We start from the raw sequence: 21,106 nt of genomic DNA, 5'->3' as shown, positions 1-21,106 counted from the left end.
TATGGAGCTCTATAATTTTAATATACTATTTTGTAAAAACCTCTGTGGTGCTTTTTTTTTTCTTGTACAGTCCTAGTTTGGCAGTGGCATTTAAGATATAAAGTTTAAATAAGTAAACATATTTCCCAGTAAATATTGTTCTTATATTGCTTGGACTTTTTTTCCCCAATCCTAATTATAAGAGCTATATATTTAAAGATATGTAGGAAAGCCTTTTTTGTTATTAAAAGTTTTTCTTTTTAGCTTTCTATGTGGAGTGAGCATTTCTTGGGTCCCCCTAGGCATGGATGAAGTGTCCTGGCTGGAGATCAGAGGAATGATGCGTTGGTGTGGAAGCCAGTGGGGTTGGAGTAGGGGCTGCCCCACCTGGGGCAGTAGCTGCAGTAACATCGGCGCCCAGTTCAGGTGGGAACACTCCTCACACCATCCCTGTAACTGGTGTCAGGTGCTTCCAGTATCCAGGTAACCCCTCAGTGGATGTCCTCCATGCCACTGTTGGAATTTCTTCCAGCAGCAGGCTGGAGGGCAGCTGTGTCTGGCAAACCCTGCTGGCTCACAGGAGATGGCATTCATGTAAGTCAGCCAGTAGGTCATAAGTTTGTTTTTGATTGAAACAGTTGCTGTGTTTTGTGTCAAATTCATGTCTTTAAGAATAATATGTGTGAATTAAGCTGATTTTTCAATGCTGTAGTAATACAACCTAAAACTTACCATTCATTTTGTTAAAGCAGTTATACATTAAACTGCATAAAATAATTTTGAAATGTTCAGTTGGAACCATTTTTTTAAATTGCATAAGCATATCATATTTCTCTGAGTGCCTGGTTTTTATCAGAATATGATAAAAGAATTAGTTTTGAATTTATGCAAAGCAATTGGTTCAGTTTGAAAAGGCACTCTCTCCTGGTAGGCTTTATGAGAAGTAATATGCATTTAGTACTGAGTCTTAGTTGTTACACTTAGAGATAAGAATGTTTTATTCAGGTGAAATAGAAATAGAATTAAGTGTAGATTCAAATGTAACTCTTTTTGCATATGGTAACCTAGGAGAAAAACAAAATCCAGTTTTAAGCCTTTTGTCCTCAAATGTTTGATACAGCCTCCCAAGTTTTTAAAAGAATCTTTTGTTTGGTTTTGAAGATAGGAATTGCTTTCTCCCCCAGGATTCTGGTAGTGTGCCACAGTTTAGGTCCACAAGGAACTTCTTGCACCTTCCCAAGTCCAAGGACAGAGACTGTACTCAAAAAATGTAGTATGTATAAAAGCAAATGTAAATAAACAAAATTTGCTGACCTTACAAGCAGGAATGCCTGTTGTACTTCATATTCTTCTTCACTTGTTCTTTCTCATTCTTTAATTGCTTTTGGCATTTTGTTTCTTGCTTTCCTTTTTACTATTTTCTTCCTCTTATATTGACCTGAACAGCAAAATAGAAAACCTTTTACCTGATGTCCTTCTTCATGTTGTATCACATTCTTTATTACTTGTGCAGAAGCTGTAAAGCAGTTTTTTAAATCTAAAATATGACAGTATTTTATTTGTCCATTTGGATACACTTCCTGAGAATGAAAATTATGAGTTTTTACTCGCTAGTGGAAGTTGCACAGGTAATGCACTAATTTTCACTAGCATTTCTCAAGGCTGATGCGTTGTGTAGGTAAAATTATTCACAGATAAGTAATGCTGCATAACAGTTGCATCTTCCTTCTGCCATCTGCTTTCCATCCCCAGTGATCAGAGCCATGCCTTTATCAGAAGCTTTGTTTAGTTCAGTTACATCCATCCAAATACTTCTGGATTCCAGGTGAATGTCATGAACCTTGTATGTGTTTTCAGGTGACTTGAATGGGGGATGCAGAGGAACTACTCTCTTAATTTCTGAAGTGCTTCAGTGGTTCTGTGCATTATGAAGATGTGGTGAGGGTGAAGCTGCTCTCTGCTCTGCATTATCCATATGGGAATAGTAGTTTTCAGCTTACTGTCATCATCTAACTGTTGTGCTGTTTTTTGACTCATTTGCTCTCATTCTTCAGTAGCAATACAAACCAGCAGAAATCTAGGACAGGTCAGGGGACTTCTCCATTTCAGTTCTTTGATTTGAGTTCTGTGTACCAGTGTTCTTTGGGATTTACCTAAGATGGAGGTTACTGTTTTGTTGGAGGTGTTTTTGGTATTGGGGGGGGGGTTGTTTGGTTGTTGTTTTTGTTGTTGTTTTGGGGGGTTTTGTTTTTGAAAACTGTAGAGTTAGATGTACCAAACAAATGGGTTTTCTAAAATCTGTGTTTATGCAAACAGTGGAAAGAGTTTAGCTGGGATTGTGTTCTGTGTCTACTACATAAACTGTATAGGTTAATATATTAAAACCAAATTTTTTTTGCATCCAAAGGAAAAAATGGAAAGAAAACTAATATAAGCAAATATAGTAGATAAACATCTTGTAATGTCTGATGTTCAAAGAATCACTGAATGGTTTGGGTTGGAAGGGACCTTAAAGATGATCCAGTTGCAACCTGTCCATCCCACCATGGGCAGGAACACATTCCCCTAGATCAGGTTGCTTAAAATCCCATCCAGCCTGGCCTCTAACATTTCCAAGGATAGGGCAGCCACAGCTTCTCTGGGCACCTGATGCCAGCAGTGCCTCACCATCCTCATTTCTTCCAAATACTGGCTATAAACCCTGCCAGTTTAAAGCCATTTACCCTTACCCTATCCCTCCATGCCTTGGTCCAGCTTTCCTATAACCCCTCTGGGTACTGGAAGCTGCACTAAGGTCTCCTCAGAGCCTTCTCTTCTCCAGGCTGAACAATGCCATTTCTCCAGCAAAACCCCCCAAACTTCTCCCAGCACTGTGCTCCATCCAGTTTCCCAGGGATGTGTTGCAGCATGGCAGGGTGGTAGAAAAGCTGCAGCCTTCTTTGAAGCATCTCCTTCAGGGGCCGCTCGGAGTGAGGCCACGCGAGCAGCCATTTCACATCCATGCACACACACACACCCCCCACAGGTAGCTCAGCAGAGGACAGACAGGAAGGATCTTTGTATGGTGTATTCCAGCAAAGGTTTATTGCATCCACCACGCCAGAGGCACCAGGGACAAAGACAAGACCACGTGCTGTGCACAAGGTTAAGTAGGGGAGGGCACAGGGGCAGTACGAAGGGCAGGGCAAAGGGCATTGGCTTACAGGGAAGACTGGGCTGGCCACCAGGGGTACCACAACCAGTGATGAAACAGGGAGAGTTGGGACGTATGGGGAAAGGAGCTGGGATGGGTCAGTGTTCAGCTGGAGTCCATGGGGGAGTCCTTTCTGTCCGCCCAGGTGGGGAAGACTCTGTGGTAAGTCTCCCCAAGGCAATGCTCTGGGTATTTTCCTGAGGGGGCGGGATTCAGAGGATTCCACAGGGATAGTCATCTGTCAAGTAAGTCCCATGAGCCTGAGGCCTTAACTGATGATTTCAAGTTAATAGAGAATGTAGAAAAACCTTATATCCACTTTCATACCAGAAGGTACCAGATACTTTTTGACTGAGGCTGGGTGATACATAGAAGTGATTTGAAAGAGGTGGTGTTGAGAGCCATAAGACAAACAGATCAACTTGGCTGGAGTCACTAACGGATTGGGAAGAATCTTTAAATTAGTTAAAGTGCTAAAGAATCTCTGTAGGAGAATAAGAAGTTGATAAATATACTTAATTAACTGCAATAAATGAATTCTTGGAAAGACAAGTGAAACATTATCTTGGTCTTCTGAAAGCCATCTGAAATATCTTCAGATGCTTCAAGGAACTGAACATAAGGCAGACAATGTCTTTAGTAGAGATAATTACTTGTCTACTAGGATATTTAATTTTTACTGTAGTTAAAGACTGAGTTCCTTGTCAGTGTCCCTGATAAGGGGTTACTGTGGGCTGAACTGTGGGAATTATCACTGAAGTGTCAGTAGTTGGAAGGCAGTTCATGCCATTAATAAGATGCTTTAACTTTTGGTCAGCCCTGAAGCGATCAAGTAGTTAGATTAGATTATTCCTTCCAGCTGAAATAGTCTATATAAATTAATTCACAGTAGCATTGGAGGCCTTTGATAGCCCAGAGAAAGATCAAGTGGGTTATCCTGGAGATCCATGGTAGTATTGAGGCTTAGTGTACCCTAATTCAGAAATTACCAAGACTAATGAAAGAACTCCAGGTGGCACAAACATTTAAGAGAAGAGCAGGAAATTCGCACACACCACAAGTTGGTTGAAATGGAAAGTTGTTTTGGTAAGTGTGCACTTGACACATTGGTGTCCAAATTAACAAACCACTGGCTCAGAACTAACATAATTGTCTCACAGAACATTTCAGCATAAGAGGCACAGTTGTTAATATTCTCAGTCTGTTGTGTTCTTCTATATCTGCTTTAGCTGCAGCGATAAAAATTGAAGTGGTGGACAGCAGTTACTAATGGCCAATGCTTCAGAGAGCTACTTTGCAGGCAGAGGGGGAGTCTCTAAACAATAATTTGCAGCATAGAAGAGAGCAGAGACTAGAGGAGCATGCTTTGTATGAGAGGTGATAGCCAAAAATCTTTGGGCACTCAGTTGAATAGTAGTGCATGCAGAACTTCTCAGTACAAGATGTCAGAGCCAGCACCATTAATTTGAGTCAAGACACCACCATTGTCACCTTCCATATTAAAACATAATGACCATCCAGTCACTGACAAGGTTAAGTATAATTTAGAAATAATCATCTTAATTTAGAGATAATCATCCTTGACTCTCATTAATCTTTCTTTAAAATATTTAATAGTGAAAAGAGTTATAAAGGATAACAAACTAATTATGAAAACTATTTCACTTGAGGTTTTGACATTTTTTTCTGTCCCTCAACATCAAAAAAGCATTTCAGTCTCTGGTAGCAGAGCATTTGAGGAAGACTGCTGTGTGCTGTGGCATCATCCTTTCATTCACATCCCCATGGGGCTACAGAGAGGTTAGTGATCTGTTTGTCATTAATTCACATCATTTCAGGAATGAAGAATTGTCAGGGATAGAAAGGCTTAGTAATCCTCAATCAGCATGTAATATTTGGAGTTACAGAGAAGAAGTTTTTTGTAAAGTCAGGGTATATTTACTAGGATGTTGGACTACTTGCTGATGTTCTTCCCACATGCTGAAGAAAGCAGCTACAGCAGTGTGATACTGCCCAGGCTACTTGTCCTGTCTTTTCCTAGGTCAACTCCATCTACTTCCCTCCCTCATAGCAAAGTTAGTTAAACACTTCATTAGTTTAATCTAAATGTTTTAGGTTGTGAATTTTAACATGACCTGGGTGGCTTTGTGTCTTGCTTTTGAAGAAGCAGGAGTTGATAAGCAAGACTGACAGAGAAAAGCTTTGGCTGTTGCAGCCTTCTCCAAAAATCCAAAGGGTAGTGGTGCTATAAACAAAAGAACATAAATTGTGTCTTTGGGTAAAGTTTCAAGTGAGCTGCTGTTGCTGCAACTCATTTGTGTTAGAATTGACAAACATCTCAAAGTTTTGTGAATAGCTGATGTAACAAAGAAAAACCCTTCCTTGGAGGGGAAAATGAGAGAACAAAGGAAAGAGTCTTAGTGAGTTCAAGTGCTTTTTGGCACTTTTGTGGTCTGGAAAAGAGGCTGTATGTTTCAGTATTTGCAAGTATCCATCCTGACTTCCGTGGGGGTCTGTTAGAACTAATATAGGCATGAGAAAATGTATAGATGCTATTAAACTAGCAAAATGTGCAAATACTTAACAGGATGAAATGGACAATTCCTAGCACAAATTCTGCCTTGGTTTTAATAAGATTTTGTTTGTTGTTCAAATAAGTTAGACTAATATGTTTGTGCAATAGAAATTGGGAAATCATTTTCCCATATGAGACCTCACAGTCATGTAGCCGTCCCTTGAAACAATGAACATAATCTCTTCATTCAAATTGAGAACAACATAATCTGTTTCCTGACCTTACAGGGGGAATTGCATTTCCTCAATCATTAGTTCTTCCTTTTATAGATTTTACTTTAAATTGTCCCTAGAAATCTAAATACGCTTGCAGTCCATTTTTTTTATTTCCTATCTTTGTTCACAACTTTTACTTCAGTTTAAAAGTGAAGTGTAGTTGTGAAATATAACTACTTTAAAGTGATTTCAAACTAATTTTCATCAACAGATTTTTAAGACTTTTTCAAGTGTTAATCACCTATACAACGCATAAATACTTTGTTAGTTTTTCATAGTAGTAGCTCATGTTTTATCTTAGCTGATTGATGGGGTTGTTCTCCCTGTAAAGTTAACATCACTCTGAAGCTGTTCTGAAGATAATTTATTTCTGTTTCTGCAAGCAACAAGTTCTCTAAAGACTTTTTTGTAAGTATTATCTTTCTCTGCTTGGATTTGCTCTGATTTAATTTTGAGTTTGCCATTGTCATCAATTAGTTCCAGTATCGTTCAGCTCCACCAGACTAGAAACCCAGATTATGGTTGTTGAATGTATGATTTAAGCAACTTCTCAAACTTGCAAATAACTAAAACTTTTCAAGCCTCACAAACTAGGAAAAGAAATCTTAGACTGGTAGGATTTTCCATTGTGCTTAGAGGAGAGCTGGGGGAGAGAATTTGATTCCTGTTTTGGAAAATCTGTTCCCTGTTAAAATATCTTATTCAATAAGTTCCTGGTGAGATTTTTCTGTCATAGTAGTGCTGTATGAGATGGGGAAAATACTGTGAGTTTTTCAAGTGAATTGTAAGATTGGGCCTTTTTTCTGTTAAAAAAATTAAATGTTTTGCAACTTGATTAGTGAGATTTCACCTTATTGCCTGTCTGCTTGTGACTGTCAGTTTTGATAGCAGACATAGCTGGAAAGAAGAAATAATGTCTGTCTTTCCCCTCTGTTTGATTTGAAGTGGTTGAAAAAGGAATATTTTGGGATGTATTGCAATGTGTTTTCATGTAATTGGACTGAAAGAAAAGCATAGAGAGAAGAAAATTATGGCACCGAATTTTGCAGATACTTGGGTTGTATTTTTAGTATTTTCCAGTATGTAGTGCATAGAATAGGCAGTTTAATGTGAACTGTCATGAGGGCAGGGAAAAGGAGAATTATTGCAGTCACCTGACTGTGCAGGCAAGTTTGTTCTGTGTGACTTCTGTTCTTTAGAGACTTTTTCTTAATCACTCCTTCCAGTCACATTTGCTGTTTCTGTGTGTCTGCCTGGTTTCTGACCTTTTCAGCAGCATTTCAAACTGCAGCTGATGGTTTCAGCCAGTGAGGAGCTTGACCAGTTCTCCCCCACTGCATATTGTTTCATGTGGTGTCAAGTGGTGAGCTGCTACCTCCTGCACGTGGACTTTGTGGTAGTTGTGCCTTTATTAAATATCTTCACCAGTGTCCTTGTGCTGTCCAACATACTCTTCTTTAGTTCCACCTGCCTTGATGTCTCCAAATACCTGGCAAGCACTGTCGAAATGTTTTCATGTGAATGACTGCTTTATTCTCACTTTACCAATTTACTTTCTTGTTGTATCAGTCTTTGTAATGTCTTACACTTAGAGTTCTTTGAAGCAGAGTCCTTCATACTTCAGTGCTTATTCAATTCGATAATTAGCATAGGGAGAGCCTGGTTTGATATTACAGCAAACAAATGGCATGTGGTCAACTGTGTGTTATCTTATTTACATATAGATAAACTTTGGTGTGTGCTTGTGCAGCATGGCTCTGCACAGAATTCGTTCAGGTTGTGAGGAATTACTGACAGCAGCATAAACCTGAGCAATAGTGCTGCTTCCAGAGGGAGTGTGGGCTGGGAGCAGCTTTGGAGCACCAGAATAGGAACCAGAGACCTGAGCTGGTGCTGTATGGAGCCAGCTGGAGTTTTTTTGCATTCATTCCCATGTGCTTCTGGTTCTAGGTGAGATTGTGAACGAGGCCTTGTTCTAAACATGGTTATTGTGTAGTTGTGGAATTTTGTCCTAAAGTTAAAAACTGGCTTTAGGCATTCTGGTTTTGCATGACATCCAGGTATCATGGCTAAAAGGCCAAAAAAGGCTGCATATAGCTTTCAAGCCTTTTGCATTTGCAGCAAATTTCTTGATAAGTTCTTATTAATTTCTTTACATTAGTCATGGTGTCAAGAAAATAAAAATATGGGTTAGTTCTTTTGCTTAATCTAAGTTCTTATCTGTGGGTTTAGAATGCTGTTTGCCTTTTTTTAAATGTGATTTAAAATTGGTGGTTTTGAAAATTGGACACCGCTGTATTGCACAGAGGAGCTGCATTTAGTTTTCTGAACTACCTTGACTTGGTACCAGTTACATTAAAGTCAGGGTAAAGAAGGCCCTTGTGTGTCTTTGTGAAGAGTTATGTGAAAGCTTTTTTTCTCTTCAGTGTAAAGATGAAGAGAAAAGCAAAGTGGATAAATAAGGAAGGGAAGCATGCTGTTGAGTAAATTATTTCAGGGAATACTTTATTTTGTGTGAAGATTAATAACCTGGAATTTAGACATCTAACCAAAGATTTTGCTCAGAAAATCACCATGTGATATTTTTTTAGATAGTAATTCAAATGTGGGTTGTTTCTGTTCACAGTTTCTGCTTTTGCCTGCCCTATGAACTGTGCCTGTTCGTGTACTGATAGGGCTTTTACATGTAACTGCTCTTAAATTTTTGGCTTCTTAAATGAAAAAGTTGAAGTATTTGGCTTTAAATCCATTGAAGCACAGATGTATCAATAGCAATCTTTGAATTAATTTTTGTTAAAAAGCTTTTCTCTCTTCAATTTCAATTCTAAATAGCCTGCTTAATTTTTTTATTATTTACTTTTGTTTATTGTCGTTGGTATAAAGTCTTTGGTGTTATTTTAGACTGTCTTTTACTTCCTTTGGAGGACTTTGCTAGCCAGCACTTAATGAGATATTAATGTCCAAAGCTAGGCTGCAACTCTTAGTGAATTAGAAGTGACACTTACTGAGTTAAAAGTAGTCTCTAGTTGTGTTTTTTTAGAGTTGGCTGGTTTTTCCAGCTTTTAGGCAATTGTAGAAATCTATGGGTAGTTTAAATGCATGTTGTCCAAAGAGAACATCCTTAGAAAGCAGCTGAAATCATTGATAACAGCAATTTCTTTAAATGTCCGTTCACCTGCTGTAGACAGATAAGCAGAAAACACATAGGCTTCCCTGTAGCAAGGGAGGAGCTAAAAAAATACACTAAAAGAAGAAAGTTTTACCATTCCCTGGCTCTCCTTGAAGTTGTGCGGAGTTTAAAAGCACAAAAAAATTCAAGGTGGATTTTGGAGCAGACTGACATATACTTGAAACCTTGGGGGTTTTCACTGTTATTTTATGCTGGGGATGCAGAGAAGTTGTGTGTTGTGTCAGCATCTTTCTTTGCAGAAGCTGGTTATTTGTAGGGGAATGAGGAGTCTAAAAATTCCATATTGTTTGTTTGTAGTTTGGTGTGGTTTTTTTGTTTGTTTGGGGTTTTTTGGTACTATTAGCTGTTCAGTTCATTGCAGAAGAACTAGGTAATTTCATGTCTTGTTGTAGCACTCACTTTGAGAAGATCAGGCTGTGTTGGTAACGCCTAGTTTCTTCTTGCCTGCTCAGGAGGGGAAAAAAAAGCAAAACCAAAAGGCCAACAGCTTGTTCACATGGTACTGGATCATGAGGGAGAAGAATTCATGATGCTGGAAACTTCTGAGCAGAATTACTGGGAGAACTTCAGTTTTTCCATGTAGTGTTACTGAAAACTAAATCCTTGAGAAATTAATATTTTGTGTGGCAAATGAATTTTCCATATTCTGGAGGAAACAAAATGAAAGTACGTGCTCTGAAGAAGAGGATTGTTACTTATCAGTTGCTGGAGGAATGTTTGTGATATCAGCTCTATAATAACGCAAAATAAAACTGTTTCCTGGAAATTCTGTTAGAGTGACTTCTGGAATTTCCTCAGCCCCACTTTTAATAGGTGTGGTGTCCATGTGTATGTACACACATATGAAATAATTTTCTTCATATAAATGATACTATGTATAAATGAGATGTTCCATGGGATTCCTTAGGATCACATTAAATGGCGTTAAAACCCGATAATTTGTCAAACAGAAATTTAAAGTCTGGATTTTTTTTTTACTTTTCAGCCATTTAGTGTAGGGGAGATACTCTGTTTCAGGTTCCTTGGCAATAAAGAGAAAAGTGAAAATAGTTGAGATTTCTAAAGAAAACACCTCAACAAAAAGAATATTGATTAAAATGTAGAAAATTCATTTATGGAAATTTTACTTGATTTGAGGCATGTGGGTTACAGTGTTCCAATTCTTGTTAACACATTTAAGACAAGCTTGTTGACTCTATTAGAATGAAAGCTATGTTTCATTAATCATTACAAAACACAGCGAGATAAATTGTCCCTAGTTCCTGCTTGTGTGTAGATATCTTTAGGGTTTATACAGAGCTTTCATCTTTAGAAAAGGCTAAGTTTTAAGCCTTTTTTTATAGTATATTGCCTAGAAAGCATTCAGAGGTTTTTTTAAAGTTTTTTATTTACTAAATAAAGTTTTTGAATGAGAGCAAACGAAGTAATGAAAGCTGACATCTCAAAACAGCAGTACATCAAATTAATGTCACGCTTCTGTATAGAAGTAGCTGGATTGTCATTACTCATTCACAAAGCCTTTCTGTGTAGAACAGGATAATAATGGTTAGAAATTTGGCTCTTAAATTCCTCTAAACTTCTGTTGCACCACTTGTAGCACTTGCTACTGCTATTAGAAAGGGGATGCTGACTAACCAGATTAACAAGAAATGTAAATATTTAAAATTAGGAAAAAAAGAGTTTAGTCATATGCGTATAAGTAATCAGCACCTATTAAATTAAGCATGTTTAGACAGAAACTGCAACTCATATTTCATTTTGCAGCTTTGTTTTCAAGTTTCTGAATATATTTAATATCTTCCTCTTTTGTTTCTGATACATTTGTGAAGGGTCATTGGAGTGAGAGTTGCAGAATAATGTGTGCAGCAAAGGCAGGTGAAGAGTCTCACCAAACTACATGGGATTTGTACCTAAACTGTTTTGTATTGATGATTAAACCTGTATGAAAAAAAAATTCTTGTATGAAAAATAGTTCTTCAGTTTGATTTATGAGCACTAGAGGACCAGTCAGGCACTTTTTTTAGGAATTGCTTTTTCTTGTAGCTCATTTAAATAATCTAAAAGGTGTATGGGAACTATTATTTTAATCACTTGTTCTAGTTAAATTTTTTAAAATAATTTCCTGTTTACAGAAGCTCTCACTGGACAAGTTTTAATGGGCTATTTCTTCCATTTTGTAAAATTATATTACATACTTTTTATCACATTTCTAGATTTTTATTTTGGAAACTTCTATTACCCTCCCTGCTGTGCTGTACATTTCTTAGAAACTCTTTTGAATGGATAACTTCTTACACAATTAAAAACCTGAGAAACCTGCTAAGATTATTTAGTCTAAACTGTATGCCCTGTTTATGTGGGAATCTATCACTTCAGCTTTGTAAATGGTGCAAACAGTGTAACTGTTACAAATGGCTGTGAAGTGTGGGTTCAGTACAAACACATTCATTTATGTGAGCCTGGTAGCTCTGCCAGTATTTGGCTGTCCAGATTAAAATCCTGAGTTTGAGGACATTTGACAGTAGTTTAGGAAGACTTGTACAAACAGTTCTGCCAGTCTTAGGGCAAAGTTTGAACTGGTTGGGTGGTAAAGAGAATCATGAAAGCCTGTGCAAAGAAGAGGCAAGTTTCTTATGTGATAGAAGCAGTCATTTTTTGGGGGAGCAAGTGCAATTTCTTTGATTCCTTAGCTGGCTTTGAATGAACCATCATGTAGTTCTGAAACAGGGGGCAAGATGTCCATCATTTTCCTCTGCTTTTCTTTGTGGATAATGATGATATAATACTCGTTGCTCTGTATCATCTGTAGGCAGAAGACTATGCAAGTAAATCAGTATTTTCCAAACTTCATGGTGACTTGTGAGATACTATCCAGCATACTTTGACATGTATATATAACATATATGCGTTTTTATACATGCTCTTGATAAAAACCTAGAGAATTCATTTCCCCTCTGTGCAGGCTTTGAAGTTACTGATATTCCTGTTGAAAACAAGCAAGCAAAGAATGGGAGTTGCTTTTTCAGCAGGCTGGACTCCGCTTTGGCTAAGGGTATTCCCCTGCCCCTTTAACGTGCTGCAGAAGCCCCACCTCAAAATCTGCTCTTTTCTATCACTGACAACGTTCTCAGTACTGCTAGGATTGCTTCTCTAACTACAGTACAAAGCTCACAAGGAAATAAAGCACAAGAACATTAAGATCCAGAGTGATTGCTGAGCCAAGCCAACTAAATTGAGAAATTTGGTCTTGTTAGAATATTTGGATGTATTAGGGGTCATAGAGTGCAGAAGTATAGTACTGCTCAGTCTGGGAATGAGTTAAGAATCCAAAAATAGTGCAGTTGAAGAATTATTCACTTCTCTGCAAAAGTTTTGGTTGGTTTTAGAACAATGTTTTAACACAGTGAAAATCAAGTGCTTACTGGAGGAAGATGTACTTTTGAGATTGTAACCATTCTTTGTTAGAACTCAAAATTGGTTGCCTAAGTCTTTTGTCAGAAGTGCCTTACACCTTCTTTGTTTGGACTGCTTAAGGTGCCTGGACATTTTGGAGTATTTTGTGAAGTTTTCAGTTGTGTTTCTGTTCCATGTGGTCCTCAGAAAGCCTTGCCTCTTATCAAAACACAGCACCTATTGACTTTGAATTACTTGGGAGCTGCAACTTCCATTAACCAGCTTGGTAACCTTAAGTGAACCTCTGGTTCTCTGATGCTTCCAAGAGGTATGAGAAGATGCATCTTTAAAGAAGCAGCTTTAGTCAAACAAATGGTTTGGGTTTTTTTAATGTTACAGAAAATAGTTGGTGTTTAGTGCCCAAAAGAGTTCACTTGTGCTTCTCGTAGTTGCCTGTTCAGCTACTCAACAGCTTTTGTTGTCTGGGTGCACTGTAAGTTGGCCTGTAAATCAAAGTAAAGATGTTTTAGGTAATTTTGGCCAAAATATGATAGAGTAGAAATCTCTATATACAGCCCTTTTCTGCAGTATGGCATATCAAGGTTGGAGATGTACAGTTTAGGCTGGTTGTGTAGTTATCCTTTCTTGGCCTTTGTTATGAATCTGTTCTAGATTTCTGTCTAATATTTGTATCAAAAATACTATTTTTATTTAGTAATTTCAAGTTGGCCACCTATCTGAAAGATTTTTGATGAGTTGTCTTTTTGGGAGCTTTTAAAATGTCTTGTGAAGTGTCTGACATGGCTCTTTACAGTAGTGTTCAGCTTTGTGGAGGACTGGCAGAATTGCTGTGTATTGGGTTTTCAAAATAGTTTTAAGTTGATTGTAATGTTAAGTCTCTGCCATAAGCATATACATTGCATAAGATAAATGCTACAGAAGAGCCACCCCTGTCAAAAACTACTGCAAGGGTATTTTGCATTGAAGTCATTCAGTAAAATTAAGAAAAAAGCAGAAGCATTTGCAGTGTAAACAGCAGCTTCCTTTTCTTTCCAGTCCCAGTGCTGTAATTACTGGATGTTCTGTTTTGCATTTCTGGCCTAGGACACAACTTCAACTGCAAAATATGTCTTTTTTGTTACAGTGGTTAGGGTATGCACCTGAGAGGGGAGGGATGGGATTTGGCATTTTTTAATGCAGAAAAAGTGGGTTTCCTACTTTCTGGTCATCTGGGTCATACACTTTTGATGTATGAAATAAAGTCATATTTTTCTCTTTGATACTGTATTTTTGTTACTATTTTCCACAGGCCTTTTTTCAAAGAAGGGGCTGTTCTTTGCTTTTGCAAGAAAATGGTTACAAGCTTATTTCTGGCAAGATTCAGGGTTATTTGAGAGAGTAGTTGTCCCAAGATCTTGGTGCCTGGATTTCAGAAATGGATATTACTGTAAGCAGTGTTTTTTGTGGTAGTCCTAGATGATTTCCAGTCAAGAGTCTGCCTCCCAAAGTCTGCCCTGAGTTACGGAGGGCAGGGTTTCATGTTTCTGGTGGAGTTTCTGGTAGGCAGCACTGAGTGGATGCTCCTGTCCCACCTCCTCCACAGCAGGTGCTCCTTGTTGCTCTCCCCAGGTCAAGTGTAGTGGTCTCTTCTTCTCTGTGGTGTTTTACCACAGTGGTCTCTTCTCTGGGCAATCTGGTGAAATTCTCATGGGGGACAAGGAGTGAAAAAGCCTTCTGAATCAAACAGTTACCTTGATGTTTACCAAGTTCATTTAAAGAGAGTGCTAAAAACTGTTGGGTGAAGGGTGGCAGGACTGTCCTCTACAGTCTCAACAGAGTAAAGGAATGGGTTTTGTGTAGGCCTCTAGATTTATAAAAAAATATTTTAAATTTCAAGGAGAAGAGAGGAAGTGTAACTTTAGAAAGAGTCTACTAAAACACAATTTTGTTTTTAAACAGAAATTGTGTTAAAATTTCATTGCTAACACTGCAATGAAAAATGAACTAAAATGTGATGGCATGTTGTATCTAGAGCCTGTAGAAGAAGATGCTAATTTTCTGTTGATGTGTTAAAGGGGAAGAAATCATGAATGCTTATGCCATTCTACCTACTTAACGGCAGTATGTGAGGAACTCTTTTACCTAAAAGAGTGACCTGCCTTGTGAGCTTTTCTGCTGCCATTACACACCTAAAGACAGCTAGGTGTGTAATATCTGTGCATAATTTGGGGGCCCTGTGGAATGATGTGCTGTTTATTGGAAGTTTGAAACTATTGTCCAAGCCCCTGCCATGTGCAGGGACACCTTGTCTTAGACCAGGTTGCTCAGAGCCCTGTCCAGCCTGGCCTTGAGCAGCTCCAGGGATGAGGCAGTGATGTAATCAAACAGAACCAGAAAAAAACCCTTGTGAATGTTAAGCACCATATTCCACAGGCCTCTTTTTGACTTAGGAATTATTCTCTATGATACGGTATGAATAAAAATAGAAAAAGGGTTGAGGGGTTTTTTATGTTCTCATATTTGTGTTTAAAAAAGTATTAAAATGTTTATTTCTGGAACCTATGAGTTAGGTTAATGCTGGTATTGAATTAGAGAAAATAAAACTCCTTGGTATACAGATACCAGTTTTTCCTTTGGGGAAAGGGCGTGTCTTTATACATGGGAGATCCAGCTGGGTGTCATTCTGAATGTTGTCTTCTGTTGTTGTAATGGTAGGGCTGAGTTGGTGTTGAAGAAAACTCAGGGCAGCACCAGCATCTCCAAGTCTTTCTCCAGTTTGTAAATGATCTGTGAAACACAAATTTGTGATATGGGGCAGGATCTTGTGGGCTGTTGTCTTTGGTGGAACAAAGGACTGTATTTTTTCTCTTGCTGCTAGTTAGCAAAAAATAATGTTAACTTAAATTCTAAAGAAAGAGGCCGGTGAACAAAATTAATGCTTATTGTGCTAAAATGTATTTACAGTTTCATAAAACTTCCGTTTCTTATAATGGTCTTGGAAGTGCTTAGAGGAAAAAAGGAGTTAGCTGTGCTCTTACCCTGATTCTTGGATTGTCTTTTCTCAGAGACAGGGAAGGAGGGGTGGTCATGGTTTTGGACTTCACTGAATTGTGAAAAATAAGCATTTATTGTTAGGTCTTGCAACACCAGAAAAACACAAACAAATAAAACCACCACCACTGAAAGTTAAAACCGACAAAAAAACCTGAACAACAAACCCCTAACAACCCACCCAAAAACCACCACAACCAAAAAAATGATGCCTCTTTCTGTCTTGGTTGTTGCTATCTAACAGTGATTTGGGTAGTGTTTATGGGAAATATAGTTTGTGAAGCTTTACCTGCGTATTTGTTTAGGGATCATTAGATCAAAACTACATATTGAGACAGAAGTACCTAAATTAATAATGGTTTGTAATTGAAAATAAAGTACATGACCTCAGCATGAACAGTGGCCTAGCTAGGAAAGATAATCAGCTCTCTCACCAATCTGTAGAAAAAAAATATATTTTCAGAAACTGTAATACTCAAACTCAGAAGTGTTCAAGGTTGGAGTTTCTGATTTTGCTTTTTAAGTAATTGCTGTTCTACTGTTATATTTTCTGTGTGCATGCACAAATATTTGATTATCCCTTGGAGCTAATAAAAGTTGTGCATAAAATATGAATCTGTTTTTTTAAAATACTAATTTGAAGAAAAATAGCTTTTTTAAGGATAGGTTAAAATCAACTTTCAGTTTTTAAAAATCTAAAATCAATGTGGTTGTCAGCATTACTGGAATAAGGCCAGTGTGTTGATGTGCCTACCCCATTATTCAGTCTGAAACTAAATTTGCTCTTCAGTATCACATTGAAATTGTTGGGAAGTGATTGCAGACTCCATCTTAACTAAAATATTGTTATTCTTGAGGGAATATTTCTTTGAGCTGTGAAATTTCTTTGTCAAAAGCACAGAGACAATCTCAGAAGTTAATAGCTTAGAATGATTGAGGCAATAACTATAGTTTGGGAGTAAAATTTTGAGAATGGAGTATCTATTTTCCAATAGATAGCCGCTTTTCAAATCCTAACAAAGGGTAGTTTGTGCCAGAATGTTGAAAGCACCAGATTGTTTCTTTGCCTAGTATTTGAGCATCTATTGAAAAGTGTTAGTTATGTGTTATCAGCTGTGTGGAGAAACTCCAGTTGGGTTTATTGGCTGGTGTCAACAGATGGATTTACCAGTGAAAGATTAATTTTTCCTTTGAACTTGAATAACTTTGCCTGCTGGATGTCACGATTTGGAGAGAAGAAAAGGGAAAGAAGCAGAATTTCCTTATTTTACTTGTTTTTCCTAACTTATCCTGGCTTTGAAAGGTCCTTATGGGAACCATTTTCTCAGAAAAGAATGAGCCCAGTGCATTGTGTATCTGCCATGAGGTGGTTTGTTGCAGCAGGAACTCTTACTTTAGTAAAATGTCTTTCATATCTACAAACATTAAAAAAAACCCGCAGAACACCAACCTGTGGAGAAGGAAAAATGTGATTTCCTGGAAGAAAACATGAGGAGTGTGATAATGCACTCAGTTACTAGATTTTAAAAGCAACACGATGCTGGTAGGTTTTGTGACCTGCCTTGTGAGCTTTTCTGCTGCCAGGTGTACTCAGTAACAGTGTGCAACACTTTTTACCTTTTTTAAACACTTGTGTAAACCTTTCTAAAGTATTTTATATGCCCAAATCTTTAATTTCACCTTTTTTTTCTACATTCTTTGCAAATGTACTATTGGCTACCGTTCCTATAGTGAGCAATATCTGTACAGATAATTGGAGATTAAACTGTTTAAGTCTCTTGGAATTTCTTGCATATGATATTAGCAGGGTACATTAAATTGGTCACTAACTATATCTGTTAATGAAATCCAGGCTCATGTTCAGACTAAATTGGAAAGCACATATTTTGTGTGTGTTTTCAATATTGGGAAATCTTTAGGAGTACTGAAAACTCTGAACTTTTGTGAAGGTATTTGACTAATGGATTTTTCTTTTGGTTTTCCCTCTACAGGTTCGATCTGTGGATGAGATGAATCATGAGTTTCAAGCTCTTGCCCTAGAATCTCGGGGAATGGGAGAGGTAATTATTGAGGGCTGAAAATGCAGTTGGTGGTTTGGAAATGTTGGTACAGTTTAAGAAATCTAAGTAACACAACATGAAGCAAAGAGCTTCTCTTAAGAACAAGTCATTTCTGTCTTGGGTGAAGAGAAGTGAGTTACATTAAAAGAATGTTATTTACTGGTTCTGCTGTTAGATGAGTGATAGTTGTAGGGAAGTGAAAGGGTAAGTTTTTGTAAGAGTGTACAATTCTATGAAAGGAGGCATGTTTTCAGTCTCACTGTATCTAAGCTAGTGGAACTTGCTTCTCCTGAGAAGCCAAGGAGACTGGGATTTGGAAAAAAGGTTTGGCTCCAGAAAAATGAACTGGCATACCCAGCAGAATGTGTGGTAATTTACTATTTTTCCACTGGTAATTACTCCTTAAAAGATTTTAACTAGGCTGAAGAGTGCTGTTATGTAATTTAGCTGGAGGGAAGAAGAACTATTTCTTTTGACTGATTTGATTTGTTTGGGTTTTTTTAAGTCGGTGTACTTTAAGGTTGGGGGAAGGAGTTTAAGAACATGAAGAATGACTTGGCTCCTTCAAAAGCAGTTCTCTGAACTGTTTAGAAGGTAATTGACAAGTATTAGGGTCATTTGCCCTGACAGGAACCTGGTAAAGAAATTAATGTTGAACTAAGATTTCAAATGTGGATCCTTTTGTCTTGCTGGGTATTTACCTAATTCAGTTGATGGTTGAACCAGTGACAATATTGCAGCCTAACCTTCTTAAAATGATGATAGCAGTCTTTATGGAAACCATAACTACTGATGAAAAATAAGTGCTGTGTTCTAGTTGCTGAATGTTTCTGTGCTGACACATGGCCATTCCTACTTGACTTTTTATTTTAATGAAGCATTCGAGCAATCACTTGGCTTTTCAGCAATTTTTGCTCCATCCAGGGTTGTCTTTTCCCATTTGAAAAAAATAATAGATTATTAAGAACAGAGGCCAGTTCTTGAACACTGCTCCCCTCCCAATTCTTGAAACTCCTTTTGAAAAGTAAAAGTGTTAGTGCATATCTGTGATAGATCAGCAGTGTTATAGAGTGGATGGGTAAAATTCATAGTGGTATTTGGTCTTTGACACCCACTAAGTACTGTAAAAAGATGGAAAGCAGTGAAAGCGAAGGATGGCACAAATGCCTGGGAATTCAATTACAGTATAGATGACTGTTCATACCAGTCTTCATTTTAGGTTATCTCAGATGAAGGGATGCATTTCTGCATGATTAGGATTCTGTTGGTTTGTTTTCATGGCATTCAGTGGATCTATCAAGATGTTTAAAAAAAAACCACCCACAAAGAGTCAGAGTTTTGATACAGTACTGCAGCAGCAGAAATTGATACTATATCGTGACCCTGCACTCACCAGGTTATTTTGTCTTTCATTTCAATGGTGTTTTCCAGGTATCTTGAGGCAATACAGGTTCACATAGCTAGGTTGACTTACTCAGTAATTTTCTTGATGTATTGCACAACAGTAAAGTAGTTCTGGGATACATTCCATGGCTGTTTTAATCTTCCTTTTGATTATAGCCTTCTAGAATATTAAAGGAAACATCCTTATAAAGTAAGCTAGAAATGGTAGAGGCTCCTACATGCTATCCTCCATATGCTTTGAAAAGTATGAAAGAGAGGTCAAGTGAACTGTTTCTAACTATTGGGAAATAATGTTCCTTATTTTCTCTGCCTGGATTTTTTTCTGAACTGAAATTAATTTACTTTTAGTAATTCTAATCCTTGCTGATAATTTTCTTCACAACTGGGTATCAATACTTGGCATTAGGAGGCTGTTAGATAGGTCTGTGTTGCAGACATATTTCTCTAAATGTGTTTTGCAATTTTAGCTTGGTTAAATTGTTACGTTGGTTATTCACAGATGATGCTTCTGGCTCCAGCTCCCAAAATCTATGGTGATGTGTAAGGTCTCTTCAGTATTCCGAAGAAATATCACAGATGATGCTTCTGGCTCCAGCTCCCAAAATCTATGGTGATCAATATTCCGAAGAAATGAGAACACATGGTGCTGTTTCTCTCTAGGCATCTATTTGCTATATCAGGGCAAGCCAGAATGGGCTGCAGGATTTTAGTGTGACCCACTACAGCCACAGAAAACTTAGTGCCAAACAGAACAGAAAACTAAATCTTTTTATGATGTCTCTTAGCTTAACTTAGAGGGTTGAAGCACTCAGAGTTCATTTTAGGAACAAAGTATTCATTTCTAGTGTCAAAACTTCTTTCAGAGAAATTCAGCTGGAGTCTTTGAGCTCTGTAGGAATAACTTCTGATCTTAAAAGATTAATTTAAAAAAATAATTTAAAAATCCTTCATTCAAGAGACAGCAATGGAGACTGTGCGGTTTCATATCAGAGAGCTGATGAGGCAGTGTTAGCATAACTGGTTGTTATTATTTGTGTGTAGTAAAGGGCTTTGTTTGTATGGCAGACACCTAACAGGGATCCGTGCTGGTACTGAAAAGGACACCTTTATTAAACTCTCCCAAAAGTTCACTAAGAAATATGACAACCTTCTCCATTATTTTTACTTATAATTGGATGTATCTTTGTAAAGTTTGTGTTTTATTGAACTACATGCAGAAAATGTTGAGGAAAACATATGCTATCAAAGAGTAAAGCTCAATGATTTTAACTTTATGTATTGAATTTGAGATGATTTCTAGATGAAGTCTTTTTTGGTAGAACTAATCAGAATAAATCAAACACATTATTTTTCCTGTCTGTTTAGTTTTTCTGAAAATTAAAAGAATTGACAACTGATAGGGGTGTTTATTTGATATTAATACATTAATTTAAAAAGAGTGTGGTGTATGTCATACCCATCTGTCAAAATAAATAAATCTAAATCAGCGGCTCTCAGGGAGTTGCAGTATTGTTAACTTTGTAAAATTGCATTTATTTAAGTATTTGAGGGACTTTGTTGTATAGAAATTTTATGAAACTCATTTCAGTAAATGTGTTTAATCTTAAGTAGTTTAAATTTAGCCTCTCAGTATGGATCAAGCATTATGTTTTGTGTTAAAGGTACTTTATAGTCTTTGTACCAAAGTACATAAAGACTGAAAGCAGTTGAATTTATCTGTTTGAAGTTTGAGAATAAGTAGTTAAAAAAAAACAGCAAACCTCAAAAAAAACCCCCAAAACAAACATTAAAAGTCCCACACTAACAACAACAGCAGCAAAATCCCCCCCAAAACAACTTGTACTTTTGCAGTGAGGACTATTGCTTCTTTCTACCAGGGAAAATCTTCCCTCTCATAGAAATCATATGAATGAGTTTTGATATCAAAAATAGTATTGCAGTGTCTTCTGCTCTAAATTTGCTTATTGTTCTTAACGCTGAGTCATCTGAACATACATGTCTGATAGTAGAATTTACTAATTTCAGGCTAAACATACTTCAGGTAAT

At 37.4% G+C, this 21,106-nt stretch overlaps 1 protein-coding gene across 9 annotated transcripts in view; it reads left to right on the top strand.

Annotated features, from left to right (window-relative positions):
• The window catches only part of PUM2 (pumilio RNA binding family member 2), a 66,644-nt gene that overhangs the window by 4,970 nt on the left and 40,568 nt on the right, over nucleotides 1-21,106 (top strand). For all 9 annotated transcript variants that reach the window (XM_039721687.1, XM_039721693.1, XM_039721692.1 and 6 more), the window contains exon 2: nucleotides 17,588-17,656. In XM_039721687.1, the coding sequence (XP_039577621.1) occupies nucleotides 17,606-17,656 (51 nt within the window). In that variant the 5' untranslated portion in view covers nucleotides 17,588-17,605. The remainder of the gene's footprint in view (nucleotides 1-17,587; nucleotides 17,657-21,106) is intronic.

Source organism: Passer montanus, unplaced genomic scaffold, assembly GCF_014805655.1.
Source record: "Passer montanus isolate IOZ18808 unplaced genomic scaffold, ASM1480565v1 scaffold46, whole genome shotgun sequence".
Classification (NCBI taxonomy): Eukaryota; Metazoa; Chordata; class Aves; order Passeriformes; family Passeridae; genus Passer; species Passer montanus.
The sequence above is the reverse complement of the archived record's forward strand: the minus strand, read 5'-3'. Positions and strand labels throughout refer to the sequence as shown.